At 40.7% G+C, this 21,738-nt stretch overlaps 1 protein-coding gene across 2 annotated transcripts in view; it reads right to left on the bottom strand.

Annotated features, from left to right (window-relative positions):
* Positions 1 to 21,738, bottom strand: part of SPECC1L (sperm antigen with calponin homology and coiled-coil domains 1 like) — a 138,989-nt gene that overhangs the window by 72,847 nt on the left and 44,404 nt on the right. For both annotated transcript variants that reach the window (XM_059408944.1, XM_059408942.1), the window contains 3 exons: positions 20,883 to 21,036; positions 14,575 to 16,208; positions 12,168 to 12,375 (listed from right to left, as the gene is read on the bottom strand). In XM_059408944.1, the coding sequence (XP_059264927.1) occupies positions 12,168 to 12,375; positions 14,575 to 16,208; positions 20,883 to 21,036 (1,996 nt within the window). The remainder of the gene's footprint in view (positions 1 to 12,167; positions 12,376 to 14,574; positions 16,209 to 20,882; positions 21,037 to 21,738) is intronic.

Below are 21,738 nucleotides of genomic sequence, written 5' to 3'. Positions count from 1 at the left end.
TAAAATAATGATATATTCATAAAATAAATAAAAACTCCTCAAATCATTTCTTACATAATATGAGTTTTCCTCAAACAATTTCACTTTCACTGTAAACATTTAATGAGTACCACTTATATCCAAAGTACCATTCTAGATAGAGTGGGAATGCAAACATGAAGGCAAAGTCAAGCCCAGTGTCCTTGGAACCAGAAATGTATAGGAAGTCATATTCTACTTGGAGGTTCTGCTCAAAAGTCCATGCTTAAGAGGAAATGGCTTAGGAAGTCGCCCACTGGTAACCACCACCCAGTAAATCTAGCACAGTTGATTACTTGGACAGCTCAGGGACTGAGCACTTTCTCATGGCTGAAGCATCAAAAAAAGCACTGACATCTGGTGACAAATTCCATGACTTTACCTGCCACCCCCACTCCAGGAAAGCCCTATCCTTTCTGTGTTCCAACTCTGCCTGTGACTACTATGGCCAATCCTGTTACATTTCTTTATATATCTGTCTCTACCACTAGACTGGAAACACTTCAAAGTCAGGTACTATGTGGTGACTTCACAGCTCCAACACCTGACACACGGTAGGGCTGTAAAATCGAATAAATGTATAAATATGCAGGCTAATGGAGGGAACAAGAGAAAACAATACTCAAATCAGAACCTAAGATTTTAAAAAAATATTCCATTTACAGAATTAAACTCTTTATTATCAAGGACATCACTGCTATAGACATTGGTGTTTCTGAGTAAACATTCCCTCCTATTCCTTACACTTACTTAGTAGTAAGAACCTAGGCATAGTGAACAGCTGTGTGAGGTTTCATGTGTAATCAAAAAAGTAGTCCTTAAAGAGCCCCTGGCTGGCTGTCAGTAGAGCACAAAATTCTTAATCTTAGGGTTGAGTGTAGAGACCACTCAAAAACAGAATCTTTAAAAAAAAGAATCTTAGGTGCTTCGCTGGCATGAGATGCTTGATCTTGGGACTGTGGGCCCAAGCTCCATGTTGGGTTTAAGATCACTTAAAAATAAAATCTTCTCCAAATTAAATCTTCCTGGGGCACCTGGGTGCCTCAGTCAGTTGAGAGACCAACTCTTGATCTCAACTCAGGTCATGATCTCAAGGTCATGGGATGGACTCCAAGTTGCTCCACACTCAGCAGAGAGTCTGCTTCTCTCCCTGTCCTTGTGCCCGCCCCCCACTCACGCCCTCTCTCATAAAGCTTACAAAAATCTTCCCTAAGTTCACAAAATATTAACTTTTAATCAACACCCTAAAGTAGGAGTGTGCTACTGTCTTTTCTTAAACTGTTCATCTTCCTCCTCTTAGTTCCATTAAGAACCTGCTGTAGACCTCTGTGACATGAAACCTTTAATTCAACACTGATACATCTGTGTTAAGATATTTTTACTTTTTTTGATTTTTAAAATTTTTCTTTCTTTCTTCTTTTCTTTTCTTTTTTTTTTTTAGAGAGAGTGCAAGAGCAAGGCAGGGAGGGGCAAGGGGCAAAGGGAGAGAGAGACTCTTAAGCAGCCTCCACGTTCAGCACAGAGCCCAGCACAGGGCTCAGTATCACAACCCTGAGATGATGACTTGAGCTGAAACCAAGAGTTGGATGCATAACCAACTGAGCCAAGGTACCCCCAGTATTATATATGTGTAATAATTATTGTAAATATATAATGACAATATGTTTTCTAAAGCTGAATAAAAAATAAATGAGAGGGGTGCCTGGGTGGCTCAGTGGGTTAAAGCCTCTGCCTTCGGCTCGGGTCATGATCTCAGGGTCCTGGGATCGAGCCCTGCATCGGGCTCTCTGCTCAGCAGGGAGCCTGCTTCCTCCTCTCTCTCTGCCTGCCTCTCTGCCTACTTGTGATCTCTGTCTGTCAAATAAATGAATAAAATCTTTAAAAAAAACAAAAATAAAATAAATAAATAAATAAATGAGATAAAACATGGGGGAAAACCTGGCCAATTTTGGTAGCCAGTAGTTAATTCTCTCCCATTCAACACAAAATTGTTCAACAAAGTTGGGGTCTCTGAAATAAGGATACAAAATTCAAAATTAACTCAACGAGTACCTCATTAAGTACCCTCTTTGTACCAGGCTTTTTTCTAGATGCTTAAGATATAAAGGAAAGGGAAAGAAAATACAGTCCTTACCTACAGACAGAAAAGAGGATGTTTTCATATGAAAAGGATTAAAAGTCTATCTCTATAGAGCTCCTTCTGACCTCATTTAACCTGGAAACTGAAAGGGCCATTCAATTTGATTAAGAGCAAAGTGGACACCAGTGAGTGAGTCCAATACCCTGATCTGTATCTCTGGAGGCAAAGATGACTCAAACTAGCATGGATCATTGGCTCCCATATGACCTACGTACAGCCGAATTCAAGGTCTTGGTGATACTATCAGACGTAAATAAGGACAGAAGATAAAATATTTTTAGTACTGGGAACACTACAAGTTACACCTTTCATTTACACTATATTTAAATGTAAAAATTTGGAGGGTGCTTGGGTGGCTCAGTCAGTTAAGTGTCTGCCTTCGGCTTAGGTCATGATCCCAGGGTTCTGGGATCAAGCCCTATGTCAGGCTCCCTACATGGCAGGGAGCCTGCTCTCCCTCTCCTTCTGCTACTCCACCTGCTTGTGTTCTCTTGCACGCTCACCCTCTCTCTGTCAAATAAATAAATAAAATCTTTTTAAAAATTAAAAACAAATAAATGCAAAAAGTTTTATAATGAAAATAGGGGAAAAAAGTGAATTTCTCCTCCTCAGCTGAAAACTGTTTTTCATTTTTTCTGGTCACAAAAGATGTATCTATGAATCTTCAGATTATAATTCACATAAGACAAATGACAGCAAATCTAACTACTGCTCACCTTTAACATCTGGTGTGTCTTAATTCTCAGTCAACATTTTAAGCCATCTGACCATCTTAGACTGATCATAAAATCCAAGATTTCATTCATTTCTTTGGCTCTTATTCTTTTATCTTTCCCAAACTCCACATTCATGGCCAAATCATCACTACTCTTAAAAGGGCATTGTTCCGGGGCGCCCGGTGGCTCAGTGGTTTAAAGCTTCTGCCTTCAGCTCAGGTCATGATCTCAGGGTCCTGGAATTGAGCCCCGCATCGGGCTCTCTGTTCGGCGGTGAGCCTGCTTCCTCCTCTCTCCCTCTCTGCCTGCCTCTCTGCCTACATGTGATCTCTGTCAAATAAATAAATAAAATCCTTAAAAAGGGGGGGCATTCTTCCACACTCAGCACTACATATTAATTATTGTTGTGTCTTATTAAACCTTTTGAACAGAAAGGAAAGGAAGCTGGCAGCCAGTGGACATATTTAGACAGAATAAAGTTCACTATAAGTGTCTCTAGGGAATGTGACTTAAACTTCATGAATCATAACTATTTTTGCTTTGTAACATAAAGTATTAAAAATGATAATAGGCTTTTCTCCTCGGAAACCAAAGGACTCTGTATCTATGCTCTTGTTTTGAAGACCAGCTTAACAAAACTGCCCTCTGGCCCAATTAACGGTCACACAAAAGGGCACTGTTAGTTGTCAAGTCCGGGGCCACTACACGTGCTAAATGCACTAGAAATTCCTCCTCTGAAGTTCTTCTAGTATGGGGGACACTGCCATCTACTGTCTTCAACTCAAAAGCAACATTACATTCTATCAAAGAACAGAAGAAGTACTACAATCTCATTTTTAATTACAAATTATAACTCAACTTTACAAAGTTATTTTTATTCTAGAAATCAGGTAAACTGCTATTCTCATTGGCATTAGACCAACTTTGCTCTGAATAGTTCTGGGCACTGCCCTCCCCATTTAATAATGGGGTTCACAATCTCTTCCCTACTAAGACCTCTCATCCCTGACAGAGAAGGAACCACCAACCGGGCCTTCGTTCTGGCCCAGTTACATGCCCATCACACATGCAGGTGTTACCTACCATGAGCACAGCTAAGATAAGCACAGATTCAACCTATGACTCCGGTGGGGGGTGGGGGTATAAAATCAATGGAAGTTCACAAGCAACCTTTCCTGCCCTCCAAATACAAGAAAACCCTCAGGGTACTGATAGCTCAGTGCTGTCAGACCCTTACATCCTATCAAGTGCTTTCAACTAACATCACGTGCAATTTCCAGAGGAAGGGAAAGGACAACTGTATACCATCAGTTAAAATACCATGCCTTAGGGCCACGTTGGGGAAGATGGGCAGTACATTCAGCCATCAAGCCACAGCTCTAGCTTTATCTCTAAACCAGAATTCCTGATGCTGAAAGAGGACACAGATGGGCTTCAAATGAACCATTTACTACTTTTATTTTTCTTTATTCGTTTTTATTTCCCATCCCCCCCAAAAGTAGGTAGAACTTTTCCCCTTTGATTATAAAAAGTAATGCATGTTCAGCAAAAATCCAGGAAACAGAAAAGGGTTGCAAAAATAAGATTTCTCAGGACGCCTGGGTGGTTCAGTTGGCTAAGCAGCTGCCTTCGGCTCAGGTCATGATCCCAGCGTCCCGGTATTGAGTCCCACATCAGGCTCCTTGCTCGGAAGGGAGCCTGCTTCTCCCTCTGCCTCTGCTGCCACTCTGTCCGCCTGTGCTCCCTTGCTCGCGCTCTCTCTCTCGCTCTCTCTCTCCCTCTCTCTCTCTGGCAAATAAATAAATAAAATCTTTAAAAAAAAAAATAAGATTTCTCATGGGTTGCCTGGGTGGCTCAGCTGGCTGACTGTCTGACTCTTGGTTTTGGCTCATGTCATGACCTTGGGTTTGTGGGACCAAGTCCTGCATCCAGGCTCCACATTCAGTGAGGAGTCTGCTTTTCTCCCTCTGCCCCTCCCCCCTCACTCACATGCTCACCTTCTTTCTCTTTAAAATAAACCTTTTTTTTTTTTTAAGATTTTATTTATTTATTTGACAGACAGAGATCCCAAGTAGGCAGAGAGGCAGGCAGAGAGAGAGGAGGAAGCAGGCTCCCTGCTGAGCAGAGAGCCTGATGCGGGGCTCGATCCCAAAACCCTGAGATCATGATCTGAGCCGAAGGCAGAGGCTTAACCCTCTGAGCCACACAGGCACCCTAAAATAAACGTTTACAAAATAAAATAAGTAAGGTTACTCATTATTTACTAAAATAAGTAAGGTTACTCATTATTTACATTTGCCATATATCCTTCCAGACTTGGCGTGTGTGAATATTTTTCTTAAAATGGGATTATGGTATTCATACTTCTTCATAAGCCTTTCCACTAAGCAGTAAATAATGGACATCTATCAACAAATACAGGGGCATCTGCTTTATCCTGTCTACGGCACTTTGTGCCATACATAGAGAGCTGCCTAATTTGTCCTCACTGGTGACATGGCAGTCATAGCATGGATGCACTGTGCATATGGGCTATTAAAACTAGATCGCAACTGTTGAAAGTACAGGTAGTTTCCAAGTATTTGTGATAAAGCAGCAATTCTGCAACATACATATCTAAGTTTACATTTGCAAACTTATAAGCATGTTTCTAAAGAACAGGTTTCTGGAAGTGGATTACTAAAGTACTGTTACACTTTAAATTTTGATCAATATCCCAAAAAGGCTGTAGTAATCTATACTCCTTCAAACAGTACACGAGAGGGCCCTTTTCTCCTCTGCTACACTATCAGCCTTTTTTACTTTCCACACCTGCTGTGAAAATCGGCATTTTGTTGAGTTTCTTTGCTTTTTTAGTGAAATCGAGCATCTTTTTTCACCTTTTCTAATTATCTATTCAAACACTTTTTTCAGGGAAAGGATTATCCTAGTATCACTAATGTATATAATCTCCTCATATATTCGATATGTGTTACCAAAATTTCTCCCAATGTCCTTTACTTATGGTACTTTTGTTTTGCTGAACTCAAAATTTCAATCATACACAGTCAAATATAGACTTTCCTTTATGGCTTCCAAGTATTCCTTAACTTTTTTTTTAAGGGGGCTCCACCTAGCATGGAGCCGATGCAGGGCTTGAACTCAAGACCCTGAGGTCGAGACCTGAGCTGAGATTAAGAGCTGGACACTTAGCCGACTGAACCACCCAGGTGTCCCTTCCCCACATATTTTTTTTTTTTTAAAGATTTATTTATTTGACAGAGAGAAATTACAAGTACACTGAGAGGCAGGCAGAGAAGGAAGCAGGCTCCCTGCTGAGCAGAGAGCCCGATGCGGGACTTGATCCCAGGACCCTGAGATCATGACCTGAGCCGAAGGCAGTGGCTTAACCCACTGAGCCACCCAGGTGCCCCTCCCCACATATTTTTAAAAGGCTTTTCCCACCACAGATTTATACAGCTCTCCTCTATTCCTTCTGCTACTTCTCTACTCTCAAGCCACCCTTGCTCACCACTGTCACTAGTGTTCCATGTAAAAGTGCAAAACCTGTGTTAGATGTTTGGCCCTAGTCCCAAATCTCAGAAGGCATGAAAGAGCTATCATAATTGCAAGCACACAGAGAGCATAACTACACAAATACTAAGTTGATAAATTCATTGTAACAGATGGGTACATCACATCACCTGAGCCACACCTGAGATCTCCCTGGTGCCACTACCCTCAATACCAATCAGCTTTGGTTTGCTGGACTAGTGGTGAATCAAGTCATTAACTTTATTTCTTTGGGCTCAGCTGAGTTGCTTCCTTCTGCTATTTCTCTTTGAAGATACTAAAATGTCCACTAAGTCCTGGTTAGCCTTACTTACTTATAAGGACAAGGATAATTAATATTAGTGACTTCTCCATGTTTCTCAGCAACTGTGAAAGTCACTGCTATGATGGCCTTTCCCCTCAACACAACGACTGGCTAAAGGCTCTGCTGATGACAATTCCTATAGGGGGCCCCTCCACCAAAGGTACAGGGACATAAAGTGGGTGGCTTCAACCAAGGCAACAGGGGTGGTGTGTGTGTGTGCGCGCGCGTGTGTGCAACACGCGCCTGTTTCACTGCTGAGCCAAAGTGTCTTTCCCTATGGGAAGCCTGCGGTTACTTCAGGCAAGGCTTTACTTCTGTTTCTGATGCTAACATCTCCACAGGAGCCCCTGGCACCATATTCCCCACCTCCTTTAGAAAAGAATCCAAGCCTGGAGGCAAACACCAGAGCCAGCACGCTATAGACAAGAGGGCAGTAAAACTTCTGGCAATCCTTTACACCACAGCCTGAAACTGCTACGGGTCCCAGGCCTGATGATCCCTGAGAAACCCCCATCCCCAAAGTTAGGCTGGGAACATCACTACTTAGAGCTTCAGTGTTCTCCTGCATTGTAGGTTTTCTTGCTCTGTTTGATTTCTCCATATCCCCAAATCCATTTGCTTTATCTATTCCAGAAGTTACTCAAAATTTCTGATCTACTGATGAGACCCCCTCACCTATTTTCTGTCTTTGGTTTAGGCTCATTGTCATTTTTATATTACATGGCAGGACCATTTCACTAAGACTTTGGGAGGGCAAGGAAGTACATGTATGGCCTCAGGCCATCATCTTGAACCAGAAGTCTTAACACAGTATTTACTGAGTGAACTTTACATCAGATCTTTGTAGTCTGGAATGCTAAATCCAAACAATACAAAAAAGCACTTACAGGCTAGGTCTAGGCAGCATGGTACTGACATGATCTGGAAAGCTACCTGGGATTCCAAATACATGTTATGCCTTGTGATACTGTCCCACACTCACTGAACTCTACTAATTTTTTTTTTCATCTTTCTTCTCTATGTCCTTCAGACTGGATAGTGCCTTACTGACTGGTCTTTAAGTTCACTGACATTCTGCATCTCTACTTTGCAGTTTAATGACTGAGTAAACTTTTTGTATTAGCTGTTAAAATTTTCAGTTCAAGAATATGTTTTAGGTTCTTTTCTTTACAGTTTTCATTTCTCTGCTGAGATTTGCTGTTTATTCATTCCTTTCAAGCAGATTTTCCTCAACGTCCTGAGGACAGTTACAATGGCTGCTTTAAAATCCTGTCTACAGGGTGCCTGGGTGGCTCAGTCAGTTAAGCTCAGTCAGTTAAGAGTCCAACTCTTGATTTCGGATCAGGTCATGATCTTGGGTTCGTGAGACTGAGCCCCATGTTGGGCTCTCTGCTCAGTGGAGAGTCTGTTTCAGATTCTTTCCCTCTCCCCCTCACCCTGCTTGCACACTTGATACTCTTTCTCTCTCAAATAAAAAGATAAATCTTTAAAAAATGATAAAAATAAAAATAAATAAAATTCTGTCCACTAATTCTGAAGTCAAGATCATTTTGGGGTAAGGATTAACTACTAATGCCTAGTTTCTTTTAAGGGTGATGAAAAAGTTCTAAAGTTGACTATCATAATGGCTGCTCCATAGTACAACATCTCAATTTTTCAGGGCACCTGGCTGGCTCAATCAGTGGGGCGTGAGACTCTTGATTCTGGGGTTGTGAGTTCAAGCCCCATGTTGGATGTATAGATTACATAAAAATAAAGTCATTTCTTTTTTAAGATTTATTTATTTGAGAGAGAGAAAGCACAAGTGGCGGGGGGGAGGCGGAGGAAGGGAGACTCTCAAGCAGACTCTGGGCTGAGCAAGGAGCCTGCAGCGAGGCTCAATCCCAGGACCCTGAGTTCATGACCTGAGTAGAAACCAAGAGTCAGACACTTAACCAACTGCACCACCCAGGTGCCCCTTAAAAATAAAATCGTTTTAAAAAAAAGAAAGAAAGTGGGGCGCCTGGGTGGCCCAATGGGTTAAAACCTCTGCCTTTGGCTCAGGTCATAGACCTCGGGTCCTGGGATCGAGTTCCACATCGAGCTCTCTGCTCAGCAGGGAGCCTGCTTAGTCCTCTCTCTGCCTGCCTCTCTGCCTGCCTGTGATCTCTGTCAGGTAAATAAATAAAATCTTAAAAAAAAAAAAAAAAAGAAAGTTCAATTTCTCAATTAATAGCAAGTCCCCCATTCCAAGTGCTGACCTAGCATCTATCCCAAGTGCTAGAATTCGCTAAGAAATAAATTAACTCCTATCAGACTAGAGAGACATAACAACTCGTTTCATGTACATGAAACTTGCTTGGATCCTGGTTCCTAGAGAAAACTATAAAAGACATTTTGGGGACAGCTGAGAAAATGTGAATATGAGCTATTAGATGATACTAAGGAATTATACCAAATTTTTACTAAATATGATTACAAGGAGAATATTTAGGAGTCACATATTGAAATATTACATGTCATAAGGTCTACAACTTACTGTCAGCTGGTTCAGTTAAACACACACATACACACATGGAAGGTGAATACTGCAAAACAATAACTATCAAATCTAGGCAATGGATGCTAACATACCATGCTGCCAATATTTCGAAATATTTGAACTTTTCATTTCAAAAAATTGGAGGGAGAAGCTATATAGCTAAAAAGATATTCAGAATTTTCAGCCACCTCAAAATTAAAATCCACATGTTAACATAATTTTTGTTTTGGCAATGATTTTTCATCCCAGGAATCCTTATCAGCTAACATTTTTCTACCTACATCCTCAATTACCACAAGATGTCACTCTTTTCCATGTTCAAATCATAAGTCTTACAAGGCAAAAGGCTTTTTTTATCAGTACTAAATGAAAAATGCACTCAATTTCCAAGTTAATCTGAAAAACTGTAGAACCTTTTATACTTAGGAAATAAAGTTAGATACATTCTCTCAGTTCAGAGATAATGAAATACAGACTAGCTATAAATGTTAAACTGAAAGTACTGGGTTTTTAAAAAGATTTTATTTATTCATTTGAGAGACAAAGAAAGCATAAGCAGAGGGAGGGACAGAGGGAGAGGTAGAAGCAGACTCCCCGCCCAAGCCAGGACCCCGAAGTGGGGCTCGATCCCAGGACCCCGAGATCATAACCCAAGGCGAAGGCAGGCACCCCTTAAACTAAAGTTTTTAGAAACTTCAGGTAAGGACATTTTATCTGTTGGGCTATCATTATCTCTAAGAAAAGAGTCCCCTGGTGAGCTACTTCAGTATCCAAATGTCTCAGAATGTTCCAAATAACCGTGGGGTCAATCCAGAGAATCAGAGCCAAGTAGTCAGAGCTCAGAACTGCCACAGGTTTATAGGACTCCTGCAGATGACCCACCCACTCTTTCTTGGAACTAGTTCAAACCTCCCCAGGGCGCCTGGGTGGCTCAGTCAGTTAAGTGTCGGTCTTTGGCTCAGGTCATGATCCCAGTGCTCTGGGACTGAGGCCAGCACTGGGCTCCTTGCTCAGTGGGAAGACTGCTTCTCCTCCCTCTGCCTGTAGCTCCCCCTGCTGTGTACTCCTGCAAGCACTCTCTCTTTCTGTCAAATAAATAAATATAATCTTTAAAAACACAACACAACACAAAACAAACCATAAAAAAACCTCCCCACCTCTGCACCCACAGCACATGGGATCTGGCCCGGCACTGTGTCTGTCTATTAATCCTCTGTCAATAAATAACACACTGTCAGAACCCAATGAAGCAATATCATAAACCACAAAATTTAAAAGCTTTAACTAATGTATCCAAAAACAGTTATTCCCATTCTCCCTGTCCCCACCCCCACCTGGGTATCATTAAAGTGTACTACAACTTAAAATTTGTTAACATCTAAGGAATCTGGATGAAGAATACATAAGAATTTCTAAGATGCACTATTTGGAAATTCCAAATTTACAAAAAGGTGCAAAAACTGGTACAAAAAAGCACCCATATGCCATTTTCTTCAGATTTATCTATGTTAACAGTTTACCCATCCGTTTTCATCATTTGCTATCTTGTATCCCTATTTATGTCTCTATCCATCTATCCCTAATGTTTTTCCTAAACCTTTAAGGATATACATCATGGCCTTTTACCTCTAGCTATTCAGATTGTGGTTCCTAAGGATAGAAACATTTACTTACTTAAACACAGTATAGTTATCAACTTCGTAAGTTTATACATGTGTTTATCTAGCATCTACTTTTGACCAGTTTGTCATAACATTCTTTATAGCATTTTCCCTATAGCACTAGACCCAGTCTAGGCAAAGGTATTTTGTTTGTCATGTCTCCCTAGGTCCCTTTCCCAAAGATTTTTATGACATTGGCATTTTTTAGGAATACAGCACCACCCCACTTATGTTTTTAGGAAAACATTCTTTATTTTTTGTTTAATGTTCTTTATGATTAACTGAAGTTATTCCTCAGCAAGAATATGGCCTAGCGGGGCACCTGGGTGGCTCTGTGGGTTAAGCCTCTGCTTTCAGCTCAGGTCGTGATTCCAGGGTCCTGGGATCAAGCCCATCAGGCTCTCTGCTCAGGAGGGAGTCTGCTTCCCCCTCTCTTTCTGCCTGCCTCTCTGTCTACTTGTGCTGTCTGCCAAATAAGTAAAATGTTTAAAAAAAAAAAAAAAAGAATATGGCCTAGCTAATGCTGAGTCTGACTTTGTGTGCCTCTGTCACTTATACAATTACCCAAAGTGCTGCCCAATTTTTCCACTGTATAATTTCTGGTTGTTTCTTTTTCCTCACTCGCAACATAATAAACAGTCTGTGGGAAGCCATTTTAAGATCACCCAAATTTCTGCTCCTCATCAAATTGTCAACACAGAAATGCTTTGTACAATTTTTATAACTTTTTTTATAAGTCTGAAATAATCATAAAAGTTTCAAAAAACGTAGAGCAACTTAAAATTAGAGTTTCAATTCTATCAGATCATAAAATCTCCTTGATAGGGAGGAAAATAAGACAACAAATAAATACCTGTGCCTCAGACATAAGATAACGAATGATCGATTTCTATGGTCTCAGTATACTTGCAATCACTAAAAATAAACAGTAAATGGCTTTTCCTAAGACCTAGAAAAATATAATAACAATCAGCTTTTCCTTTAAATTATTTTCTGTAACTAACACAGTTTTAAAGCAATGCTGCCACCTAATAGTTCTTGCTTAGGAACAAAACACAGCAGTCCAAAGACTACTGCTTAATGTGTGATATATGCTTGGCCACATACGTACTTCTGCTGGGCACTATCTACTACTGAACCTGTTTCTCTGCAGCAGTCAGAGGAACCAATTTTCCTTCTGTTACCAAATGCAAACTATCCCCTCTCATTAAGATGGGTAGGACAAAAAGGAATGAAAAGCTCCCCCACCACTTACTCTCTAAATCAGAAATAATGAGGTTGTCATGGAGTTTCACGGCTCGGTGTTGTTCTACTTCATCTTCAAGTTCAAAGATGGTTTCTTTCATGTCGCTCCTCTCTGTCTCTTTTTCTTCTAGATCTGATCTTAGTTTCTCTAATGTCATATTCAATTCTTCTATTTGTTTCTTAGCTTCTTCTTGGAAGGCTCGATATTCATCTTCTACCTATATAGAATCAATGGTGCAGATTAGAAAAGTAAGAGCTGCTCTAAGAAAAATTCTAGAATGGAAGTATATATTGTTCCAAAGGAAGCTAAGCATGAACTGCTAGGTGAGAACTAAAACCACCTGTGTAATAACTGTCTGAAAATATAAAAAAGCACTCTATAATAATATACTATTTTATGTAATGTGCTTAAGCATAATTTGTCGCTACATCACTGACAAATTATATTGACATATCACTGAACTTAAATAGATCATTTACAAGGAAATTTTGGAAATTCTTCCTTCTCCAAAGTTTGGATCAAAGACATGCATCTGATTAAAGATTTTGTTTATTTATTTGACATAGAGAGAGAGAGAGAAAGATCACAAGTAGGCAGAAGGGCAGGCAGAGAGAGGGGACAGCAAGCTCCCCACTGAGCAGAGCCCGATGTGGGGCTCGATCCCAAGACCCTGAGATCATAACGCCAGGTGAAGGCAGAGGCTTAATCCACTGAGCCACCCAGGCGCCACAGGCATGCATCTAATTAATAATTAACATCCTGGGGCGCCTGGGTGGCTCAGTGGGTTAAAGCCTCTGCCTTCGGCTCAGGTCATGATCCCAAGGTCTGGGATCGAGCCCCGCATCGGGCTCTCTGCTCAGCAGGGAGCCTGCTTCCCCCCCATCTCTACCTGCCTCTGCCTACTTGTGATCTCCCTCTCTGTCAAATAAATAAATAAAATCTTTAGAAAAATAAATAAATAAATAAATAAATAAATAGCATCCTCTCCTATTTAAAAAAAAAAAAAAAAAGATTTTTTTTAAATTTAAAATTAAATTTTTTAAGAAGTCTGATGTGTGACAGTTTTATTACCAAAATAAAAATGGAAACAAATTCTCAAATATTGTTATTGCAAAAGTTCAGGTCCATGTGGCCTCCAACACATATGCTCCAACACATAATACATTCCCTAAATTGTATCTCTAAACATCACTAAAAAAATTGAGATCTAAATTATTTGAATTTTAGGGTGCCTGGGTGGCTCAGTGGGTTAAAGCCTCTGCCTTCAGCTTGGGTCATGATCCCAGGATCCTAGGATCAAGTTCCGCATTGGGCTCTCTGCTCAGTGGGGAGCCTGCTTCCCTCTCTCTCTCTGCCTGCCTCTCTGCCTACTTGTGATCTCTCTCCCTCTGTCAAATAAATAAATAAAATCTTTACAAATAAATAAATAAATAATTTGGATTTTGGCCAAAAGATATACTGATGTTTCTTAGTTTAAAAGTCACTGCATTAAAATAGGAAATAAAATGTAAGATAGAATATTTGGATCAACTCATGCAAATAAATCCTGCATCAGCAATCACATGGGGCACAGACCCTTGGCTGAAGTGCCAGCAACCCCAGGCAGTAGTTCTGCATGTGTCCTCATTACCATAGTAGGTGTAAAACAAGGGGGCTGGACCCATGATCTCTAAGGTCTTTGCCAGCAATAAGACCTAGCCCTCTAAGCAACGGGGGCCTCCATACTCCAAAAATATTTTAACTCGAAAGAGAACTCTATTTGAAAAACTACAATCACAGGAAAAGGGGTAGACACTGCTGATCCCACAGAGAGGTCTACTGGCTCTCATCTCTCCTACGCCAAAATATGTCATTAGAGATGAGGAGATAAAATTGCACTATACGATTCTCTGGGCACACCCAGACTAGAAACAAATTCTGTTGTTGCCATTCTAGTCCCTTCCTCTCACAGGCAGGAAAAAAACAACAAAATGCAAGTGAGTCAAAGTGACATTATTTTAAGAATACTTTTGACTGTATCCCAATAAGGAAAACATTCTCAATCTTTAAAACAAAATCAATCTTGGGGCGCCTGGGTGGCTCAGTGGGTTAAAGCCTCTGCCTTCGGCTCAGGTCATGATCCCAGGGTCCTGGGATCGAACCCCGCATCGGGCTCTCTGTTCAGCAGGAAACCTGCTTCCTCCTTTCTCTCTGCCTGCCTCTCTGTCTACTTGTCATCTCTGCCTGTCAAATAAATAAATAAAATCTTTTTTTAAAAAAAAATTAAATTAAAAATTAAAAGAAAAAATAAAAAGAAAACAAAACCAATCCTAGAACAAGTGAATGAGACATCACACTAGTGATACTGGCTTTCAGTAAGCAGAGTGTGTACTTTAGCTGCATAATTCTGCTCCATTTTATCCACTTAAAACAGTACCTTTGCAATGGTGTCCTGCAATCGATTGGCATCATTTCGGGTGTGAGCTAGGTCTTCCTGCAGGCTACTAGCCAGAGTCTCTGCTTTTTCTTTGTCCAGTCTGACACTCTCCAGGAGATCCTGAATATCAGATTTGTCTCCAGAGTTATGGATGGAATACAGCTCTGCCACTTTCTGCTTTTCATTCTCTAGCTGAGCCTTCAGGCGGTTCATCTCTATCTGATCACTGGCCACTGTGGCTTTGTACTCCTCTAATGTGGCTGCCAAGGCTGCTTTACCCTTCTGCTCAGACTCAATAATCCGCTCCATATGGTGATTGCGTTCCTTTAGTGCCCCTATCATTTCTTGAGCTTCCTTGTTGTCTTGTTCTGCCATCTTCAAAGTATTGCTTAAATGCTGCTGGACACCAAGAAGCTGTTCTCGTTCAAAACGGGCATTCTCTGCTAGATCCATATAACGTTGCTCCAATTCCATATAGCGTCCACTTTTCACATCCTCGTCTATGACATAAGAAATGTGATGCTCATCAAGAAGGGAGCGGAAATATTCAATCTGTCGACTAAAGTGTTCTAACTTATCACTCTGCTGACATAAAGACTCCATGAGAATAACCTTCTCTTCCCCCAGCCTTTCATTTTCACTGTTCAGTTCCTGGGTTATCTGTTGTAAATCAGCTAGCTCTTGCAGAGTTGCCTGAAGTTCCTCACTCGTGCTGTGTTGGTTCTCTTCCATCTGATGTATCCGTTCTGTCAAGCACGCAACGGACACTTCACTCGCGTTACCACTGCTCCCTTTCCGGGAGCGCTCTATGCTCGGAAGGCCTTCGGACTCTGAGGACGATGGTGCGTCCAGGGCATCATCACTCGACGTGAGGGGCTGGTACACCTCACTGCACTCGCTGTCTAGGTTGTCCATAGAGTTACTGTGCTGATGGTCCATGAGGGTGTTTTCATCCTGGCTCAAGAGATCCTCCACAGAACCAGGAGCAGAGCCTTCCACCGAAGAGGTCAGGGTCCCTCCTCCATCGCTCTGATTGCCAGGGGTGATTTCCGGGCTCAGGGACTGATAACCAAACAGTTTTTCGGAATTGTCTAACCTCTGCTCTAGGGAAAAGCCCAGAGCATTCAACCTGTCCTTTAACATTCTATTTTCGTTTTTGAGCTGGTTGAGTTCTTCCCGGATGGCAGCATTCTGTTCCTGCAACTGCAGTAAAGTGGACTCCACGTCAGTTGGCTGGTGAGCAATGATGGCTTCCTTCTCCTCAGATTTTTCATCACCCTCGGAATGATCCTCATTAATGCCCAGCTGAGCACGCATGTCTCGGAGTTCATTCCTCAAATGTAAGATTTCCACATCTTTGGTTTTTGCCAGTGTGAGAAGATCTTTCACTTTGGCTTCCAAAGCAGCTTTGTCACTGATTTGGTTGTCCGACTTAGACTTGCTCATGCGAATGTCACATTCCGTAGCTGTGCGACTGCGCGAACGCTTGGCCAATGCCACGTCATTAGCTCCCTGACCCGCAGAAGGTAGTTTTTTACTCTGGTTTAGTCGGGTACGCTCACGTAATCTTTCTCTAGTAGAACCAGATTCTTTATTACCTATGGAAGTGCTCCGCTTGGTTGAAGAACTTGTACCTAAATATTTAAAACAAAGAATGGAATGCAAAAATATTAACAAGAAAAGGTACATAGGTTATGTCCAAGGTCTAACCAGATGAAATCTAGAGTCCTACGCATTGATTCCGACCGATGTCATCTTGCCTTAGATTCTGGTTACTGTAAAATTCCGTTTCCTCAAAACCAGATCATTCATCTTTTAATTATTAATGAAAAAGAAGCTATATACTGAATTGTATATTTTTAAAAGGTGAATTTTACAAAATATGAATTATATCTCAATAAATCTATTACATAAAAAAAGCCACACATTAACTTGAATCCTAAACCATGGCTAGAGAAGTGGCCAGGGGCATAAGAGTCTAGGGTAAGCTAGATGAAACAAACTCTAGGATTAACCAGTCAAGGTAGCAAACTAATTGTAGAAGCGGATGGTAAAGAAAGAACAGACAAGCAAGAAGGGAAAAGCAGCTTCCAGACAAACCAAAAATCCAAGCTACCTATGATAAACACAAAAAGTATGATCAAAGTAAGTGCAAAAAAAGTTTTTCACATAGAATGCTACATAAATAATACCAGTAACATTAATTATAATAAGGCTAATGTGTACTTAGCACTTACTCTACACACACACAGATGAACACTTCACATACATTAACTTATGTAAGCCTCATTATCGTTACATGAAGAAACTCACACACAGAGATGCTAAATAATTTGCTGACACCGCACATGTAATAAGTGGATAAGCCAAGATTCAAATGCAGGCAAACGGTGTGGCTCCAGATTCTGAAACTTAAGAATTATGTTATGTTGTCTTCCTAAATGTTAGAAAACAATAATGTACTAATACTAATGCTAACTAATGATGGCACATTACCAAATATGTTACATGAATCACTACTACCTGACTGCTAAAATTCTAAACCTGTGGAAACTGACATGACTTTGGGTTTAGTACAGAAAGAACAGGAATATGCTTACCTAAAAACACTTAGGAAATAATTAGCTGCTTTTCACCTTGAAAAATAAGATCTAGACCTAATCAGTAAGTATTCGGTAAGAACCTGCTGGTTTTACATGTCAGGCATAGGCTGCAGAGGTGAGGGAGTGAAAGGGCAATGGGTATAGGAAGACAGACACTAATTCTGCCAGGGATCAGGGGTAGAGCAGGGGAGAGAATTCTGGCTGGCCACAGGACAGGATGACGAAGCAGAAGTGAACAGGGTGCACAGCAAGGAAAATAAGGCCACACAATGGAAGCAGCAGAGAAGTTTTTATGGGGCTCTGAACGCCAGGGGAAATTTAGTGAGTTCCAGAGTAAATGTTCTGGAGCAGGGAAGACTCATAGGGAACAGCATTTTAATGAAAATGAATCCAGAGGCTGCTAAGTGAAACACCTGAGGAAGAAGAGTAGTCCAGGAGGAGTGTGGGCAGGCAGAGCAGTAAGAGTAAAGGAGGGCCTACATTTGGGGAGTGAGATCAGGATCTCTGCAAGAACAGAAAAGAGGCTACCTCTGTAATAGATTTACAGGGCAGAAATAACAAGATTAAGGAGCAAACAATTGCAAATGGAGGCCAAATAAGGAACAGGGTGGTATAACCAGAAGTATTAATTCCTTTTCCCATTTCTGTAAACAGTACCAATCATTATTCTTTCCCAAACCAAAACCCATCCTAAAAAGCAAAGCATCTGGGCATGCCTGAAAGACAAAAGGAAAGGAGCCAGTAATGAGGGGAAGGATTAATAATGCTCCAAAAGGAAAGGAGAAGTAAATGAACAAGAAAAGAGAGAGGACATGACAAAAAAAGCTCCCCTTCTGGGATTACTGTGCCCCGTGAGTAGATGGAAGAATCTGAGTTACAGACAAGTGAACTGGATTGGGAAGTCATGGGGAGTAAATAAACGTAAAAGTAAATAAGGTAAAAGTGAAGTAAAAAAAAGTAAAAAGGGACGCCTGGGTGGCTCAGTTGTTTAAGCAGCTGCCTTCGGCTCAGGTCATGATCCCAGGGTCCTGGGATCGAGTCCCACATCGGGCTCCTTGCTCGGCAGGGAGCCTGCTTCTCCCTCTGCTTCTGCCTCTGCCTGCCTGTGCTCACTCGCTCTCTCTCCCTCTGTCTCTGATAAATAAATAAATAAAATCTTAAAAAAAAAAAAAGGTAATAGTAAATAAAGGTAGAGAAAATCAATGGAAGAGTTAAGGATGTTGTTAGGAGATGAACTGTATCCTCCAAACTCATATGCTGAAACCATACCCCCCCAAGACCTCAGAACATGACCAGTTTTGGGGAAAAGAGAATTAGCTTAAAAGGTATTTATATTAACATGGGGTTTGTAAAAATGGGCCCTAATCCAATCTGACTGGTATCTCTGTAAGAGGAAGAGGCCAGGACACAGACACAGAGAGAGGTATGACCATGTGAGGAGACAATGAGAAGGCAGCAAACTACAAGTCAAAGAGAGAGACCTCAGAAGAGATCAAAGTGGCCACCACCTTGATCTCAGACTTCTAGCCAGTTCTGGTGGGAAACTACGTGTCTGTTATTTAAACCACCCAATCTGTGTATTCTGTTATGGGTGCCTTAACAAACTAATACAGATGTACAAAGCTGCCTCCAGTAGAGGCAATGGATACAGGGAGAATATAACTGAATTTAGCCTGTGAAGGCATGTGGCACTGGTCAGTAGGGAACCGGTACAAATGCATCTCTCCCAGTAAATTCTAAAAGCTGGAAATAGAAAGATACATAGATGGTATTGGAATACCTAATTTCCTTCTTACCACAAAGGCTGCAGTGTTTAGTGTGGTGATGACTTCAAGCTTGAGATGTGCAGTCCTTGTTCCACCACCAGCTTTGTAGCAACGTGGTACAGTACCCATTAAATATTTTCTGAGCAAATGAACACAAGGCCTTATGCAAGATACTTAAGCTTTAAGCATAGCTCTCACATCTCTAAAATGAGGATAATAATAGCCTCTACCTCCGAGGACTATAGTAAGGATAAAATGGAACGGTGCCTGGTATAACAGTGCCTTCCTCATGATCATACCACATGCCTATTATAACTAACAGGGGGTGGGTGTGTGATCTGGGATAGAAGGATGAGTCCACAGAAGATCAAAGTAGGAGAGAGGACAGTAGGTAAACCTGGGCTAGGAAAAACTCTAATAACATATACGAGGGGCTAATGGTCTAAATAATGATCATAAAGGAAGTCTGCTATTATTTTTGCCAATGTGCTTTCATCAGCTGTATTACACACACATGACGTTAGGGCACCTAGGTGTCTTGGTCAGTGGAGCATGCAACTCTTGATGTCAGGGATGTGAGTTTGAGCCTCACATTGGGAGTACAGATTACTTAAAAGTAAAAATTTTTTAAAAACACAAATAAATAATAAAAAATAAAATGAATACACATGATCTTGTGTGTACTGGAAGGGATGAGTTAATTAACAGACTCCAACAAATCTAAAGCCGAATTGCTGCTAACAAATGAAGAAAGAATGGTAGAACAGGAATGCATGGATCCAGCATTGATCGTCAGAGGCTGCTAACATCTTGGAAAGACAAACAACCAGAAATGATGTGCTTGCTGGTGAAGGACAACTACTGTGTATGAAGGCACCTTATGAGGGAAAAAAAGAAACCTGAATCTGAACCATCAAGGCTCTAGATCCAATGACATTAACAGTAAATGAACAAAGGAACATGGTCAAAGACATCAAGGAGATGTGACATCAAAATCCAGATCACGGAAAAATATAGTTCAAACAATGTATATTTCTTTTTTTTTTTTTTTTTTTAAAGATTTTATTTATTTATTTGACAGAGAGAGATCACAAGTAGGTAGAGAGGCAGGCAGAGAGAGAGGAAGGGAAGCAGGCTCCCCGCTGAGCAGAGAGCCCAATGCGGGACTCGATCCCAGGACCCTGAGATCATGACCTGAGCCGAAGGCAGCGGCTTAACCCACTGAGCCACCCAGGCGCCCCCAAACAATGTATATTTCTATAAAAATTAAATTTTAAGAAAAAAATAGATTTAGGAAAGGGTAACAATTATATACAGACCTTAAGTAAATCCTGACCTAGAAACAGTAAATACACCTATTCAGTATTTATGAAAAAGTTGGAAATTTGAATGTTTTTTTTTTATATTTATGATTTGAGAAATTATTAATTATTTTAAGGACTAATAATAGTATTGTGATTATATATTTAGGGGAATCCTTATCTTTCAAAGATAATTACATGTTTGTGGATGAAATTACAGGACACTTAGAATTTGCTTCCAAATGAGGAGGGAAGGTGGATGTGAAGGAATTAAGACTGTCCTTCACTTGACAAGGGTGATGAGTACATGGGGTTGAAATACAAATACTTTTGTACATGGCATACATTTTCTGTAATTAATGGAACACCTTAAATATTACTGCACTCTGTTATTCAAACAAAAAAGCAGGGGCACCTGGGTGGCTCAGTGGTGTAGGCCTCTGCCTTCGGCTCAGGTCATGATCCCAGGGTCCTGGGATCGAGTCCCACATCGGACCCTCTGCTCAGCAGGGAGCCTGCTTCCTCCTCTCTCTCTCTGCCTGCCTCTCTGCCTACTTGTGATCTCTGTCTGTCAAGTAAATAAATAAAATCTTTAAAAAAAAAAGCAATTTAACTCTTACTCTGAATGCCACCCATACCTGTGCTGATCTTGGATTTGTTCTCCACGGTAGTCATGGCAGGGGCTGATGCTGAAGACACTGTGGAAGGGCAGGTGCTTTTCTTTCCTTTAACACCATTAGTCACAGTCACCCCTCCAGCCATTCCAGCTAAGAGGTCATCACTGCTCTTGGTCTAGAACAAACAAAAAATAAAAGCAAACTGATTAGATGAAACAAAAGTAAAGAGTATTTTGAGACTACACAAAGCTCTTGGCTTTTACACTGAATTCAAGATCAAGAGCTCCACAAAGATTTTCTGACAGTTACCAAACAGTACTTAATACTGTGCTACAGAAAGAGAACCTCTTTACTGGTTTATAAACAATCACACGCTTCTTTCTAAAATATGAAAATCACATATGTAATCAAAGACTTTATGCCCACACACGCCCACATATGCCAGAGTCAGTGAATGAGAGGAAAGTGAAGACATCCTCTTTGTTACTCTTTCTAGGACATGACTTACAAACAGGGATCATCTGAATGCTATCACATGGGCTCAGAGAAAAGTTCTATAATTGAACAAAAAATGCCATCCTATAATTTCTAGAGGGAAATACCACTAAAAGTCAGAAATGATCTCTATTACTTTAAGGTAAATCAGTGATGGAACCACTATTTTGAAAATTTATTTTTCTTACCTGACCTAATTTTTCAGTAGTCTAATTTAAGACAAAATTGATTTTTCTTAAAGCTTAGTCAGTATATAAAATCTAGACAGTTTAAGGTTAGAGTGAGTAGTCAGCCTAAATGATCAAACTACTTGAGAAAGACCCTTTGTAATGCTTTTTTATATTTTAGAAGGACTAAAAAAAAAAAAAAAAAAAAAAAAAAA

This window comes from Mustela nigripes, chromosome 8, assembly GCF_022355385.1.
Source record: "Mustela nigripes isolate SB6536 chromosome 8, MUSNIG.SB6536, whole genome shotgun sequence".
NCBI classification, from domain to species: Eukaryota; Metazoa; Chordata; class Mammalia; order Carnivora; family Mustelidae; genus Mustela; species Mustela nigripes.
Note: the sequence above shows the minus strand (reverse complement) of the source record. Positions and strands in the feature narration are given on the sequence as shown.